The sequence below is a fragment of the Protomyctophum parallelum genome (genome assembly GCF_964188405.1).
Source record: "Protomyctophum parallelum genome assembly, chromosome: 21".
NCBI lineage: Eukaryota > Metazoa > Chordata > Actinopteri > Myctophiformes > Myctophidae > Protomyctophum > Protomyctophum parallelum.
This window is the reverse complement of record NC_139713.1, coordinates 29,272,263-29,290,109: the sequence shown is the minus strand read 5'-3', so window position 1 is coordinate 29,290,109 and position 17,847 is coordinate 29,272,263. Positions and strand designations below refer to the sequence as shown.

Sequence of the window (17,847 nt, the reverse complement as noted above, 5' to 3'; positions counted from 1 at the left end):
GTTCCTGGCACAACAAAATTTTCAGACGGGCCAAATAATTTACATAGCCTGCCCTATCTCAATCTATTTGGGGGTCAGCAGAGCCAGAGCCATCTGGGGGTCAGCGGTCCGATATCCTGGACCTTGACACATGAACATGTTTGTGAATGTCACGTGAACCACTGCGATAAACAAAATCCATTCCATTCCACGGCATAAATCCGTACCGGGTTTTGGATGAAGAGTATTTGGATTGGTTGAAGCAGCATGCTAGCCCACAGGGAGAGACAGCGAGCCTTCTCCGTTTCAATTCCTTCAGTGGAGCCGAGGCGAGCGGCACATGCACAGGGTTCATGACAGAGAGCCACTGAAACAGAGAGCAGAGGACTTTATTGTGATTATTTATATTCAAATAAAGAACCCGAGGCATGAATGAACTCGTCAACGACAACGAGACACCGGTCCACACAGTCAGACAAACCAACTAAACATTAAAAGGAGAAGAACACGCGGGCTTTGATTTCAATGTGATAATCCGTGCACTACAGTTGATGGAGACAAAAATGCGCACGCCTCTTAGTACATAAACTGACACGTTTGATTAGTTTAGCCTACAAAATTACTGGATTTCTTCTCTTCCCCCCACTTCTTCACAGAGGCGTTTTGCGCTTTAATTTCGAGGGTGATATTTCGAGCGCACCTATAAAGGACCGATAGCCGTCTATTTGAACGAAGTGTTTTTTATTTTGTTTGTTTGTTGGACTTGCCTCACCGCGGAGTTTTGACTCCTCATCATGGGGCTTAGCGTCCAAAGAACTGCCAGAGAGAGAAGAACGGCGACACTTTCACCTGAGATGCTGTCCATGATGTCCTGGCTTTTTCTCTTCCTCCTCGTGGATATCGGAGTCGGAACCGCTGAAGAAGGTAAATGAATGGCTCTTTATCCGATGCTGAAAGTTGCTCTCCTGTCAACAACTCATTTCTAAAAGTTGTGTAGACTAACACACACACACACACACACACACACACACACACACACACACACACACACACACACACACACACACACACACACACACACACACACACACACACATAAATCAATTACACATGCTATATATACTAGCGATTTATTTAACTGTCAGTCGGCACACCACAGCATCATCTCCGTGTCCAGAGAAAAGCGCTGGGGCGCATAGCATGCTGCATGCATGCAGTATAGGTATAGCATTATACCGGTAGTCTTATGAATGTCATCTTGTTTAGCCAATATAGCCATAGAACAGCACTACACTGAGAATGTCATTACAACACAGGCCTATTTACGTCATATACCTGACCTGAATTATGTTTGAGGTGTTAAGCAAACAAATGTGGAAAATGTGATGTGCCAGTGGGAAGGCGAAATTTGTGTTTCTCTTGATAAGCAACATTCGTTTATTACAAAATGTGGTTGGCACTTGCAGTCTACTAGACTAGAGTGAGCAATTATTCAAATTTTAATTAGAAATTTGCCTTCCAATATCTCAATGACACCAACTGTTTTGCATATGCTTAGAGCCTACTTGAAGGTACTTTTGGGGGATACACAGTACAGAAAGCCACACCACACCACACTTTTCAGTAACTTGTTCTCAAATGTTGGCAGTAGACTGTAGTTTCCCTCCTTCGGTAGGTTTATTTGCAGCTTGCAGTATGAATGATAATGGATCAATTGAGATTGAGTTTGGATTTCTAGGGACCAGTATTGATGTAAGATTGTAATCCTTATCGGCAGCATAACCTGCTCCATCCAGTCTTCTTGTCCTTTCCAATCACAGCACAGTTGTCCATTGAACCCTGTTTTCTGGGAGACATATAGCTGTCACTTATGAAATGCATTCAGACAATGCTGGAACACCTGAAGCCATTTACTAAATCCACTCAGTTGAATTGCCTGTCAAACAAAGAGTTTTGAAAAACCTTGGTCACACTGTGTGTGTGTGTGTGTGTGTGTGTGTGTGTGTGTGTGTGTGTGTGTGTGTGTGTGTGTGTGTGTGTGCGTGCACGTGCACCAGCACACTTGGGTGTGCATAATATGTGTTTATGCCTGAGGAAGTATAGGTAGGTGGTTTCTTTACTTTTAGAGAAATCCTAACCTAAACAATCCATTCCCAAAAATATGTCAGTGGAGGTGTTGAATCATTTTCTCTCACAGAAATAACTTAATGTTATTTAAATTTAAAAAAATATATTTGTAAAGGGATACTCGGCAGAAAGGAATAATGTTTTGTGATCCTAACCCATGGCTTAGAAGTCACGGCTTTGCCCTTCATGCTCTGGCATCAGGGCACTTTAAGCCTGAAATCGTAGACCTTGTACCATTAGTTAAGATGATCCATGTAGGGAAACGGGTCTCTGTCAGCAACCCAATCCAGCCTGCCCTAGCCTTCATCACACTCCTACATAGTTAATGAGCAACGAGTACAGGAGAAAGCGCAAGACAAAAAAAAAAAAAAACAGCACAGCTCTGGTTTCTGAAGGGCAGGGGAAGATGACATAATACCATTCCAGAACCCTAGAGAGAAGGCCTCTGTCATTGACTGGATGGGAACATCAACAAGGTCCTTTCTTGTCCATTAAGAAGTCGATACACCGAGAGAACATTGTTTGAGACTAATTAATGGGCCGGCCATTTTTGGGTACTGATGAGCACTGCACATTTCCTAATCGCTGGAGAGTCACTTCTTCAGTGTAAAACTACTGGTGATTAAAGTGGATCACTTACCCGGTGGTGCCTCAATAGTGTGGGGTGTGCGAGACCACTGTTTATTTGATCTCACTCACAGTATTGTTTCTGAGTGAAACCTAGAATTTCTCCTAACAAGGTGGTATGCGAAATTATATTTAAAAGCTGATCCTTAAATGTATAGTTCAGTTCACCTCTGTGCATTTTAGACTGTTATGTTAGCCCCTGTTTGAAAGCCTCTATGCTTGACAAAGTAATCCACCTAGCCTGATCCTAGTGGAGAGAGAACCGCACGCACGCACGCACAGTGCGTGCACACACACACACACACACACACACACACACACGCACGCACGCACGCGCGCGCACACAGAGAGAGAGGAGGAGGGTTTCTCTGTATAGAATCAAGAATCTAGGTTTGCGGTTGAAAGGACTTGCTGTAGTCCCAGTGTGCCAGCAATGGACAGAGGTGAAAGAGAATAGCTTAAAACAAAAATATTCTATAGAGAGAGAGAGCTTTATTATAGGACAGTAGTGGCACAGGAAACTGTGAATGAGGGGGCTACAACGTGGTCTTCCCTGAACCAGGGATGTTGTGATTATGTGGTTGATGCACTCCCCAGTCAGCTACCGGCACGCCCCAGAAAAGTGCTCTTTAACCTGCCAAACTGTTAACAAAGGAGAGGTTTAGGCTGCAAACCACCAAGCACATACCTCAGACTGCTGTGACAGTAACACGAGCATTAACTCATGACATAGGAACAGATGTCCATCTTGTATTCCAGCACAGTGGCAGAAATGGAAAGCATACGCAGTGTTGATTTGAATGTCCATAAGTGAAAATTGGCAATGATTTCTATAATGAAAATCCTATGTAAATTCTTTCTCGGGCCATTAACTAAAAGCCACCATTGTGGCCACCATGTGAATGAAAGTAATTTGTGATTTAAATGTATGGTTAAGGCTATGATCTCTGTCAATGTTCACACATGTATATGTAGACAGTGGAGAGGAGACTGCAGCTTCATTTATTGTTAACCCTCCATACAATCAACATAAATTCTGCATAGAAGCAGATAGTAAAGGGATAAACTTCAGTGTTAGGAAGATGATCCTAATGTGTTATTTGACCAAAGGAAGTGCACATTAAAGTATTTACTTACATCTAACTGACTATACACTATACCTCACCATGGTCAACCGGTAAATGCTATTTACTGGTTAGTTAATACATTATGCAAGGACAGTTCTGCACACAGCACTGGTCTCCTAGGAATTAGTTCCCTCTTTCCACAATGTAACTGTTATTTATCATCTCTCTCTCGCTCTGTCTCTCTCTCTTCCCCTCTCTTCCCACCCTCTCCCTTTCTGTCTGTCGTTACTTATGGGTCCACTCAGCGTTGTTTGTGGAGACAGAAACGAATGGATTTTCAACAAATGTTATTACTCAAACTAGCATACATACGTACAGTACAAATTTGTAGGAGTCTCGCTCTAACCAACACACATACATACATTACACACTCAGAAGCACACACACAAGCGCCAGGGTGCACAGACTTTCAGATCAATGTCTAAGTGTGTTTTAAGAAATGTAGGTAAGTGAGAATGTTATTGCTATCATTATTACTCTAACGGTTTTCCCCATAGCCTGACAACTGGCTCCTTGGGGGGCTGCTAAAGTTACAGCCACTGCGGTCAATCCACAAACACTGCTTGTTCGCACAATGAGCACATTGTGTCTGAGGAGGAATGCTCGTGAATTACCTCGTACGAAATGCCTTTGCCTTTGGCCATGGGGTGACAACATGACACATTTACATTAAAGGCCACATTTAATTGAAGGAAATTTTAGATTTGGTTACATAGAGACTGTTTCACAAGTCTGCTGTTGCTAGGAGACATGAACTATGAAAACCATTGTCAACATCCTGTTTACACCACTAAGAAAAAAATAGAACATTGAACACCACCAGCAATAAAAACAACAAAAATGACCCCCCCCCCCTATAATAATAATATTGTGGATTCCTTTGGCAGGCTAGCTAGTTATCTTTTTATTAGTTTATTTTTCTAATAGTCATTTCCCAGGCAACAGTTACAAACAGGAAGTTCATACAATATGTTTCCAAGGAACATTCAGGACAGCAATGTTATTGTTTACAAGCTGATAGCTTGCAAACAATAACTACATGATATGCTATATACCCCCTCATTGTACAGTAAAACATTGTACAGTGTAACTCTGACTACAAATAATTGACACTCTGGATTTTACTGTGGTGTCAAGGGCAAAGTGAACATTATACCATCATAAGTCACAGTATGGCTAGAGTCGTGACAGAGAGGTGCACGTTTGCAAGCCCAACCCCAGGCAGGAGTGTGCTAGTGTGTGATAATTGCTGTGAAAAGTGGCTGCTGAGCTTGCCTCCCCATTCCAGCTGACGTCACACTCTATTTTTATGAGAGCGGAAAAAGGTATACCCGGGGACTATTTATTGGTCTAAGAGAAATTCAGTACGCATCCGGTATAGATGTCAATATCTCCTGCTGTGAGGATTGGAACACATATTGCGTATTGTTGTTGCTGTGGTGGGTGGCAATAATGGCTTCCTGTGTGTGCGCCACCACCTACTTCCCTGGGAGGCAGAAGAAAGGAGAGGCATAGATAGGTGAAACATATGAGCATGAGCTGGAGACCGGGGTGATTGTAAGGACAGAGGGGAAGAAACCATCCGTGCAGAAAGATAGGCAGCAGCCAGGGAATAGAGTGGAGAGACAGACAGGAGAGATATATTACCTTTTTCAACATTAGAATCTACTATTATTTTTAATCACTTTCAGCATGGCAATCATATTTTAGACATTATTGTACTGTAGGTTCACATTTTCCATTTGATTTGGCACTTTTTGTCAAAATATTGGTCAAAACATTGGTAATTCGTGGATTAAGATTTAGGACTCTGCAAAATCAGGGATCGGCGTAAAATCTGGCATCGGTCGGGCTCTAGAGGAAACGGGGGAGAAGTCAAGAGAGAGATGAGTGAGAGAAAGATATAAAGAGAGGACAGGGACAGACAAGAGAGGAGTGTGTCATTAATCACCCCGTGTGACACTCTCAACTACAGGGGGAGCTTCACAGTGCAACATTCACTTCTATTAGCAGTCCATTAGCAGAGCCCGGCACAAGTAGCAGCACTTGACAAGCAGGCCTGTGCCAGAAAAGCTGACCCTCTGTGTCTCCGCAGAATGGATATTCCTCTTCAGTACCACCCAGGGAGAAAAGGATTCTCATTCCCTTGTGAATAGTTGTAGTGTGTGTGTGCGACGCTGTGCGTGTGTGTGTGTGTGCGTGGGTGTATTTAATTTGCTAAGAGTTCTGTTAGGGTGTAGTAGTCAGGATGAGAGGCAAATTGCACTATTAGAGGACAGTATTTTACATAGAATACAAAGACGCACTGTAGCAAATTTTCCTTCTTTTTGAGTGGTGCAACCACTCCTATAGACAGCTATGTGTGTCCCTGCCGCGAGTGACTAATTCCTGTGCCAGTTGCCGTGGGCTCCCCCGTGCCCACCCGCCTCCTCATTCCCCTGGCCTCGACCACGAGTCAGACTGTATCAAATATGAATGACTGACTATCATAACCAATACAGACCTCCCTCCCCAACAATATCGCAGAGACGGTTTGTTTATTTTTGGACCACAATTCTTATATGAGACGATTTAAAATGACCCCATGTTATTCTCCATAGAGAAAAGCTTCCTTGAAACAGGGGATGAGCGATTGAGTCAGGACTTTGGCGCTATACTAATAGTATAACGGCGGGGAGAGCACACAGCAACTGGTACGATAATTAGCCACTCGCGTCCCTGCCTGGGTCCCTGGCTGGCTGCCTGGGTCCGTCTGTCTGAGCCTTACAATTGCGTTTGGTTGGTTTTTACCACCAAGTGTCACTGTTATGCAGCCTAACACACACACACACACACACACACACACACACACACACACACACACACACACACACACACACACACACACACACACACACACATATTAACTGTATATATGATTATTTCGGGTGTGACAGTACAGTACAGTAGAGGGACCCCCTGGGGACCCCCACATGGCAACTCTGTCATTTCTGGACCGTTTCGGACGTGGGGCAGCTCGCCGGAACCGGGCTGGCACCCTGTGGGTCTGGAACTTCCGGGGACCCCCCGGGGACCCCCACACGGAGTTGCAACACTCACTTCACACAGGTGTGATTTTTTAATTATAGGCAGCCTCTGAAAATTACTATTCAACATACAGTAGCCCTTGAAAATGATTACATAATAATGTTCTCTGTTCACAATCCACACCACCGGATGAGAAAGGAAATAATGATGGTATAAAAGAGATGATGGTGTCATGGCAATGACCCGAGCTCCTACCGTACCTGCCAGTTCTCCACAGTGACTGAGAATGGCTCTTCAAAGTTCAGATGACTGCCTAGCACATTAGTTATAATTTAAAAGGTAGGCGAACTCTTACCAGCCGAGAGCCCTGTGATTACAGGCCTCAGGCCAACAGGAAAAGGGGGGCGTGGACCACTGTCCCTGCTCTTGATCTACGGTTCAATTATGATCGGAGATCAGAGCAATGAGTCGGAGTCAAAAGGTAGCAAGTCACTGCCAAAGGCAGACGTAGAGAGGCAGAGAGACAGAGAAGTGATTATGTGAGTTTTAAGTGGCCCTTCTCGTGCCATTATAAGCAGTTGGGCTGACAGTAGATCATGAATGAGTGTAAGTACACACTCTACTGCTGCCCTTTAATTTTGTGTCCTCCTGGCACCATTGCCCCCCATGGCACTGAACCACTAATGTCCTTCGACATTTCTGTGGCCATAACCACTTTCAGTAAGCCCTATAAACTTCATTGTGCTAAAATAGCCAATCTATAAGCTCACAGTGCATACTATAAAAAATATTATATAAAAAATATATATATTAATAATAATAAAACTCCAGTGACTCCTATCTCCTTGTCCTGATACCTTGATGAATTCACATTGGTTTGTCTTTATTATAATTTTTAAATGTATTTTGTATATGCGATACTTGATTTATGCGAGATGTTTTATTTTGTGATTAATGTAAATTAATGTCTTGACCCCACGTTAAGGCAGCAGCTAATGGGGATCTGTGTAATAAAAACACACACAAGAGATGTTACAAGTGCTGATGAGCTTTAAAAGCCATTGTAGTCAGAGGGAAAGCTATTATTTCCCTCATGTCCTTTAGCGGTGTTCCCTGCAGTCCCTGCAGTGCTCCGCAGCCAGACAGGGAGCAGGTACAGCAGTACAGGCACCACTGGTACACACAGATTAGACAAACTCCCCCAGAAACACTATATTATATGCATGATGCATCGCTAATGGACTATATTCACAAGGTGTCCATTTTGCATCTAAATGTTCAAGGCTAGGGTTTTCCTCCCCCAGAATGGCAGCTACAGGAGAGTGTCACAGACAAATGCTTGCATCAGCTTACTAAAGTGTGGTGACTGGTGGTTGGTGGCGGTTTATTTGAAGCTTAGCCTATAGCTTATCGATTGTCAGATTTTTCGATTTTCTTACAAATATGTTTTAATTCATGTTGTTTAGCTTACATAAATGACTACGGTACTATACCATGTTAGTATGTTTTTAGTAGCGTCATTCATAAGCCAAGTAGAACTGAGTGATATCAAATCTACCAGTTGGTATAGTCAATCTATGTTCAGTGTTGACTGTTGATGATAATGGCCCGGCCCCGTCTTACTGCAGAAGCAGTAATGGGGGCGATGCTATCAATGTTGACATATACACACACCTGAGTCACACAGAGCACGGAGGTGGCATTACAGTCACCTGTATTCCTCCACAGCTGCTATCTCTGCCGACTCTTGATTGACAAAGCTAAACCCTTAATCCTGGCTTTGCCCTGTCTTCTGTTCAGAGCTAAAGCTAAACTCAGACACTGGTAGTGGAACAGGACTCAACCAGATACAGAAAACCCATAGAAGTAGTATTCATCACCAGCGCCAAGTCATTTGCTAAGGTGACAGGTATTTTGCCACGCTTGGATGGAGAGATGCATACATACATACATGGTCACATTTTCACCAAAGACATTGCCTCATTTCCTTGCTGTTGTCGAATACCTCATTCCCCTGCATTGTGGGGGGGGGGGGGGGGGTACCTTTTCCAGACGTTGCTGTAGTGTCTGCAGTGGAAGGGTTGTGGTCTATGTATGTCAGCAGAACGGAGGGAGAGGGCGAGGAGGGAGGGAGACGTGGGACCAATGGCCCCGGGTGAAACATGATATCGGGAGAACCACGCTCCCCATTTCCTGTCTCCACTTTATCAGCATCTTGCTCTGTTATTCCTCTGCTCTTAAAGTGTCTGATGAAAGCCTGGCCACAGATAAATGTTTGTACCTCCTTGTTTTTTTATGGAGCTCAAATGAGGAACCTATTCCGCCCTTTCCTCCCTCCCTCCCTCTCTCCGCTCCATTCCTTAGCCTGCTTTGAGATGCCGCAAGTGAAGTTATAGCCCCTGGTTTACATTAGCGTTCCATGCAGACGGACTGGGTGATGCTTAATGGGACAATGTAGCCTCTTGTTCCCTACAAGTCAAATGGCTGTTGTTTCCCAACCAGGTTGTTCAGAATCAGAACGCCCCCCAAAACGGGACACAAGCTGTCCTGCATGACAGGTGGACGAAGAATGACAAAAGTTCTGGCCTACCGATGCAAAACCAGTGGAGAATGCACTCTTTTAGGACATCAGGGATTAGATGTGGGGAAATGACACATTTCTTCTACTTATACTGTGCTATCCAGGGTTGGATTCGCTGGGGGGATGATGATGGGGTGGTGGTGGTCAATCATTTTTATTGTAGGTGGGGATATGTTTTATCCATGCTTCTGGTCAGACTGAATTAAATAATCCATTTCCTTTTGGGAAATGTAGACGGTCTGATATGTTTAATATTTATGTTTGATAATGTCATGATTTAACAGTAATAAAAAAAACATGAACCCTGGCATTTTTTATTAAAATATTTTGAAAATAGCAGTGCTGCAAGTTCACAATGTTGCGATGTGAAGCGTTGTGAGCATGTAGATCAGCCATTTCACCCATTTGTCAGACAAAGAAGTATATAGCCTCCCCCCCCCTCCCCCCTTTTTTCTCTTTTATAATTCAAATCCTTGTGCATCTGTTAAGAGATGCTGTGGTTCAAACAGACAGGAATTCACCCTGGTTCTGGGAAATGTTCCACTAATCAACCTTTACAGAGACGGAGGTGGTATTCCACATCTTTGACGTGACCTCATGGTAAAAGTCCCAAAAAATCCACTCCCGCCCACAACGTGTTCACTTCATTCAAACACGGCTTTTGTTTGTTCATCCTCTTACATTTTCAAAACATTTTAACAGGACATCATGTGGATAATACACAATTGTGAATACTGTGTGTGTGTGTGTGTGTGTGTGTGTGTGTGTGTATTCAATAATAACTGACTACGGGACCCTGAGAGGAAAGTCTGTTCCAGATAAATCTGTGTGAATACCAGACCATTCATCCCAGGGAAATCAATCTTTCTCATAATTCCCCTCATTTTTCTTCCATCTGTTATCTACGGAGCTGCCAAACAGACTTTTAAACAGAGCAGACCATTACCAGAGGGCAGCATTAAATGTGTGTCAGAATGCCAATGTGTAATGTTGTTTTTTACTCTGTCTGTTTAATGAGCTGCTAAATTAAAGCTTCGTAATTGGTATGCAGTGTCGCGTGATCGATCTCTGCCCTGTCCTGCTATTGACAGTGAGGGGAGAAGATCAAGTGTAATGAGACGTGTGTTGAGAGTCAGAGACACTTACTAAGGCAATGTTATTGGAATAATGCTGACTGTCAAAGGGAATTTGATCAATAGTCTTTTCTGTTTTTTAGTTTTATGGGTAATTATCCGGCAGCAAGTCTCAGCACACACTTTGGAATTCACCACTAGCCACTAAGAAATGTGAAAGCTGAAGACAAGTTTCTGGGTAGAGTTGTCATCCCTAACAAAACAAAAAGTTCACTCTCACCGTCTGAGGCACAACGCTCGGCATGGCGACTCGTCTTGCTCACTTTAGCAATGAGCACTCCTTTTTCAATCTGACTTTGCATGCACACACACACACACACACACACACACACACACACACACACACACACACACACACACACACGCACACACTCTCTCACTCTTGTGACCTCTTTTCTCCACTTTGGGCTTTGTTACTGTGATTCCGGTAATAGTTTGCAACTCTAGATGGCTGTTGGGTGTCAGCACTTTCCTGTGTTTGTACAGCATGTGTTTGTGAGCCTGAGTGTGTGCCATATCTCCTTGATCAGTCCCCAGTGACCTGAGCACCGGCAGGCAGTGTTTAACTGGGGCAAGCTCAATGGGGCTCATTTAAATGGGGCCCAGACAGAAGCCCCACGGTGAAGGGTTACTTTATGACTCTTAACATGAAAACCACACAGTCAGAACTGTTACAGTATGTCTGCTGGCTTAAGAATAGTTTACTGTACTGCGTGTCTCTTCAAGAGTGCGTTGGCCACCAGCGTGCTGCCAAGTAAGCCCGTGCTGAATGCTGATTCAGAATAAGGCTATTGTTTTTAGAGGCATATGGTTAGTGCTGTGTTTCTTTTTGATGTTAATGAAGACCATGAAGACAAGACAGCAATGACAGAGCGAGTTCACTCGTATAAATGTCAGTGTTATTATGAACGAGTTACTTATGTTCAACACAAAGACGGTGATAACCCGGTAAGACGGTAATAAGCCAATATATATATATATATATTTTTTTTTAAGATATTTTTTTGCGGCTTACGCCTTTTATTGATTTTTGAAGGGACAGACAGTAGGCTGACAGGAAACGGGAGAGAGATGGGGGGATGACATGCAGTAAGGGCCGTGTCGGGTCCGGGAGTCGAACCCGCGGCACACTGCGACTGGATTACCAGTCCGGTGCCCAGACCGTTACGCTACGGCCTGGGCCTAATAAGCCAATATTATCTGTAACATGATATATTTATAATAGATTTGCATTAATGTAACATCACCTGGAATGCAGCTTAGAATCAAAGAATACAAATTCGAAGAAAAACTAAATTCTAATTCAAAAAACAAAGAAAGAAAGAAAATAAACTAGATATAGTGCCCCTCTGGGCACAGGTCTCCACAGTCAGGTTGTGGTCAGGTCAGGTTGTGGCCTCCTCGTGGCGCTATAATAGGCCAATGTGAAAAGGGTGCCATTTCTTCTTACGCCTTGGATGGCAATTGGATGATTTGAGGCATTTTGTTCCAAAAATGTGTTTTGCAAAAATCCACCTTTTGGTGGTGCTAGAACAGGCCAATGTCAAAAGGGTGGGATATATTCCTCAGCCTATAGGAAAGTGCGTGAAAGATTTCACGTAAATTGCATGTTGCGTAGTGCGTACATAGCTGCTTTACTTCCGGTTTCCGGTCTGTGAGAAAATAAGACTATCACTGAAAAGATGGTGGCACTGGGGGAATTAAATTATTATTTAGTCTGGCATTGAATGTTAAATGTCATGTCTATAATGCTTCATAATTGCATATATAATTCCTTATAGCAGATCTACTACTTTCGCCACACACTGTCACGCGAGGGAGTATAAATTAGGCATTGCCTTAGGACCTTCCATAAAGTCTGTGGTTGACGGAGCAATGCGCCCTGCGTTTAGAATAATTGATTGATCTTTAGTGAGATGAGATGACAGGTTTGTTCCTCCACATCCAGACCTCTGTAAACCATGACCCCATACAGTACGCAGCTGCACTGGAGTCAGCGCGCCGCCGTAAACCGATACGCCGTAATGGCCTGCTGCAGATATGCAAGAGCATGTGCGGCGGAAACCGATAATTCACTGGTGACACACCGAGCGTAGGGGTTCCCAGGTTTTTAGGCTGACATGAGGTAAGCTGATCTGTCAGGTACAGTAAAATGAGGGGGTTACATTGGAGAGGGGTGGAGGAGGAGGGGGGGGGGGACCTCTGCTTTGTGAAGGAAGGATCGCTACGCTGGTAAATCATACCTCCTGACGAGTTTCTTCGGTAGCTGCTATCATAAATCCTGCTGCACGCATTCCTTGGCCCATTCATTTGCAAAAAAAAGACAACTAAATCATGGTAATTCTGTTTTTACAATGAGACTCTAAAAACGTACCAACTTTCGGCTGTTAAAGTTTTTGGGTGTTTTATCTCTGTTTTTCCATGCAAAATGTTTTATTTAGTAGCCCGTGCTAGCATGTGAGAGTCTGCCAAGAAAAGCAGCGGTACTGGCTAGAGGAAGACTAGGAATGGGATTGGGGGGTGACTCATAAGTCAAGTATAAGGAAATATTAAAGTTTTCAAAAGTACAAATTACAGCTTACATTTTCTTTGTAATATCAATGCTTGGCTGTATTAAAAATGTACCCCCCCCCCCCCTCCCACTAACATATCATAAATGTTCTAAATTTGTGAATATACAGTAGCAGATTATATATTGCAGATTGACCATTTTCACTTTTCACGTTTGGGTCCCAATAGTCCCTTCAAAAGTACAATCATTTCTATTGTGAATGTGTTTGGGAAGAAAACAAATGATCCAAAAATGTACTCAAGTAAATGTACTTACAGTAGTTACTGTCCACCACTGGGAGGGGGGGTACTCCTTAAGGATGATTTAGTAATGCACCGAATCTTCGGCCACCAAAACGATTTGGCCGAATAGTGTCAAAGAATACATATTGGGTATTCGGTTCGGTAGATTTTTAGAGCCGTTGTTATGACGTGATCGAAATGTAATCATGTATTTTGCCGTATAATAATATATATTAATCATATTCGGTATTCGGCCAACTGTTTCCTATATTTGGTATTCGGTTTCGGCCAATAATTTCCCATTTGGTGCATCCCTAATGATTTATACTTACTGTAGTTGCACGCTGGTGTTGTAAATCTGCTATTTACGGAGCACGACATCGGCCCGCAAGAAATTTGTATAAACCAGGCTTTTTAGTGTGGCTTTAACCCACAGTTTGAACAGGCTCAGAGCTTCCTCCATCCAGACATATTAACACACCACCAACACTTTTGCGGGCTGCTTTGTGTTTTTGTTCATGGAAAAGAATAAGTCGAGTAAATAATCACAGAGTGAGAGGAAAGCAATCTATCACAAGGATTGGTCAGATTTGAGTGTTACCAACTCACATGCATATTTCCATTCCCTCCAGCCCCTTGGATAATTTGGTGGGGAAATCTGAACTCTCTGTGTGTGTGTGTGTGTGTGTGTGTGTGTGTGTGTGTGTGTGTGTGTGTGTGTGTGTGTGTGTGTGTGTGTGTGTGTGTGTGTGTGTGTGTGTGTGTGTGTGTGTGTGTGTGTGTGTGTGTGTGTGTGTGTGTGTGTGTGTGTGTGTGTGTGTGTGTGTGTGTGTGTGTGTGTGTGTGTGTGTTATCAAGCTTTAGCCTGGTTTTGGTTTTAAAGGCAATTCTTCTCGCTGGCAGTTGTTTCCACTTTGATTGAATTTGAGAGATGAGGGCATGAGAAACACAAGTTGGGAATATTTACATTGTAGCTTCCATTTTGGCTGCTTTCGGTGTAGTTTGTTTTAATAAGAACTTGACAGAATGCAGTATACTGTTTCAGGAATTTCTGTGGGGCATGTCAGATCCAAGGAGCGTAAGCGGTCAGTCCTCTGACATGCCGTTCTCTCTGAAGTCCACAGCGTTTATGGGGGTCGGCTCTGATAGATGAAAGGATCGGTCAGGACAGTTGTGACACACACACACACACACACACACACACACACACACACACACACACACACACACACACACACACACACACACACACACACAGACGCATATGTAAGGTCAATCAAATGGAGGGCAGAGGTGATGAATGGTTGATGGATATGTCACAATGAGGGGATGGAACTGTCAAAGCGCTTTCCGTGGTTATACGCCCCAAATGCCTGTCACATCTAAAATTACTCCATTTTATTTACTCTCTTTTTCCTTCAGTTTTTTTTTTATCAATCACCCTTTCTCCTCTCACTCAAATGAGTCTGGGTGTCAGCAGGGCACTGCATAAAGCCAGGGGCAGGCAGATATAGCCAGGCTCTTTCAGTAGCAAAGGCTTACGAGATTATATTCGTTCCGCCTCACCCCTGTAACATGGCCACAATGTATGTTCTTTGTATAGGGGTGGTCCCAAGGGAGGAGGCAGGCAGACGTTTTAATTTAATCAAGTGCAAATGGCAATACTGCTTCCCCTCCCAAAACTCACTCGTCTCACTTTGGTGATAAGATTACGAGCCGAGCCACGTTGGCCATCTTGTTGTGATTATGTGTGTTTACACGGGTGGGAGGTGTTTACTGTGGAAACTATGCCCCGCTTCGCTTCTGCTCTTCATTTAGCTACTGGAGAAAAGGAGATGCTGTGTGGCTCTAGCTCTTTGTGTTGGCAATTTCTGTTTTATCATCTCGGGAAGAGAGTTACGTATAATGATTCACTAACTAGCGCCACACTGCGTCTTCCAGTCTGAGTTTCATCCCCTTGAGCTGAATGTTTCCTATTTTAGTGAAGAAAATATCTATAATTGCTTTACACAGACTCAAGAATGCACTCTTGTGTGTGTTTGCTCTGGGGGATGGGAGTATGCACTATGCACAGCATATACTGTACACTCAACAACAATAATTGAAATCCAGTTTCATTTATTCTTATTATCTTCTTTCCCTTTAAATAATGCGCATATTTTGTATAATGATGACATAATTGTTTCACTTTTACAGCATACGCAATATTGGGTACGTATTGGGTCAAAACAGCCATTTCCCTTCAATTTAAAAATTTGTCTTTTTATTCTACAAACGACATTCACAGCATATTTATGTATATTGATTTTTTTTTCTTTTTTTTCCTGAAATCTACAGTATGCTAAATTTGTTATGCTACCAAAGCAAAAATGTGTCCGGAGATGTATGGGTTATACAGTATTTCAAAATAAGAAATATATGCTTTTACTTTTAGTTTATACTTTAGAAACGTTTATGCCATGACCTCATTACTATATTGTTTTTCCTGATTTTGCACAACAAATGTAGCCTAAAGTAGGTACTGTAAATACTTGTTGAGCGAGGGCATTTATAATCAGTCTCTTAAATTGAAAATGGCTGTTCAAAATCTACTTATTTTCCCTAGTGGGCCCAGTTCATACTTTTAAGTACCTGTCCACCATTGGCTATTGTATAGTCCCATTAGTATTGTATGGTAGTGATAACATAGCCTCACTAATCTCCTTGATGTTTACATAGGCCTTTCAGGCCTCGGCACTCTGCTTTATTGGTGCAGCATTATGTGCAGTGTTTAGTCCATTGTGCATTCTGCAACATGCCACTAGTTATCTGCCATGGCAAATGGCCCTGTCTTTACCAATCTAGTCTGGCCTTTGTCTACATTTAGTTTTCCATGGGATGAGCAGCCATTTAGCGAAAGGGTCAGGCTTGTAATTGACAGCCACCACTAAACAAATCTTCTTGGGCTCAGCGGTAGACCAGTCCCTCCCCCATCCCCTCCCGCTGCCCTAATCTAACTAATGCACCCATGTGTGTGCTGGAAAGTGAATTAAACATAGAAAACTCAATACCTGATCCATCCGGCAAGAGCTGCCTGCATGCACATTAGCAGTTTCTCTGCAGCCTCTGTAATTGTGTTACACGAGTTGGCTGTGGTAACGATCAGGCCTTACACACACTTACACACACTTATACACACTCGCCCCGCTGTCGTTAATCGCTTGCATTCGTTGGCCCCTGAAGGCACGGAGCGGGCTCAGAACAGAGCCTCCAAGGATGAGCTGGGTGGGTCCCCCTCCCAAGACTGACATGAAATGAAAAGCTAACGTGTGTGTGTGTGTGTGCGCGCGAGCGGGATGCACGCGTGCAGGATGGACATACTCTGTCTTAATGTTTGTACATTGCATCTGTGTTTGCATCCAAGTCTGGCTTTAAGGCTGGGTTGTTGATCTCTTATTTCTTCTAATCAGCGACTATCCTGCAGCTCCTGCTGTGTGGCCTTGTTTTTTTCTCCTCCTCTGTGTGTCTTTCCGTCGTTCCCATCTGCCCGCTGCCTGCTATCTGTCTCCTGTCTGCGGTTCTGCTCCTTGCCAGAGACCTCAGCAGGATAACGTCTCCTCCCCTCGTCCTCGCTCATCTCTCCTGAGCTCCGCAGACATTGAGGTTAGCGAAAGAATGCCTCGTTGCATTTAAGTCTTTTCTTCTTAATTACATTAAGCAGATAAATGCTGGAGGAGACGGGAGATCTTAATCTTCGGGTGGAAATTAACAGCTGAATGATGAAACCCAGAGCAAGGGATTAGATTTGGTATATGGACAAGGCTAAATGAGCAAAGATAAACAGTGTGCTTTATTTTGTTTCACTGTATACGTGACCCTTGCCCCTAGCCAATTAATTTGATCTCTCCACCAACCAGTATTCTCCAAACTGAAAATCATAAAAAAAATGTGATTTGGCAAATTGCCATAGTTGAAATTTGACGACACAATAAATTACATCTGTGCATTTCAAATCTCATTTTGAATCTGCATACTGGCACTTTATTAGATGGTCCTGGGACATGAGGGAGAGAGAGAGACAGACAGAAAGACAGACAGAGATAGAGAGAGAGGGGCTTCCATCCCACAACCTGAATCAGCCCTTTGATACTGACTGACCTTGACGTCTGCAATGCCAATGATTGAATAGTTGTAATGGGAAAGTACAATAAATTTCTCCTAATGGAGGTCTTTTTGAATATAGCGAGAAGCTCGTTAAATGTGTATAAGTCCTTATTGGCTGATTTACACTGATGGGCCCCATAGTCATTCCACATCTATCCATGTTTTTCCTGTAACCCATAAGTCTTTGCGTTTGTGTGTGCTGCAGAAGTTCCTCTTTCTCTTGCTGTGTTTTGCAAGAGAAATAAGTGGCCAGGTCTATGAAAACAAGCACAAAATGAAAATAGCTGATCTACAAGCTCACAGCGACACA

At 43.3% G+C, this 17,847-nt stretch overlaps 1 protein-coding gene across 1 annotated transcript in view; it reads left to right on the top strand.

Annotated features, from left to right (window-relative positions):
* The first annotated feature begins 313 nt into the window (after positions 1-313).
* The window catches only part of unc5cb (unc-5 netrin receptor Cb), a 176,734-nt gene continuing 159,200 nt past the window's right edge, over positions 314-17,847 (top strand). Inside the window, exon 1 of the mRNA XM_083793978.1 lies at positions 314-903. Coding sequence (XP_083650104.1) covers positions 774-903 — 130 coding nt within the window. The 5' untranslated portion in view covers positions 314-773. The remainder of the gene's footprint in view (positions 904-17,847) is intronic.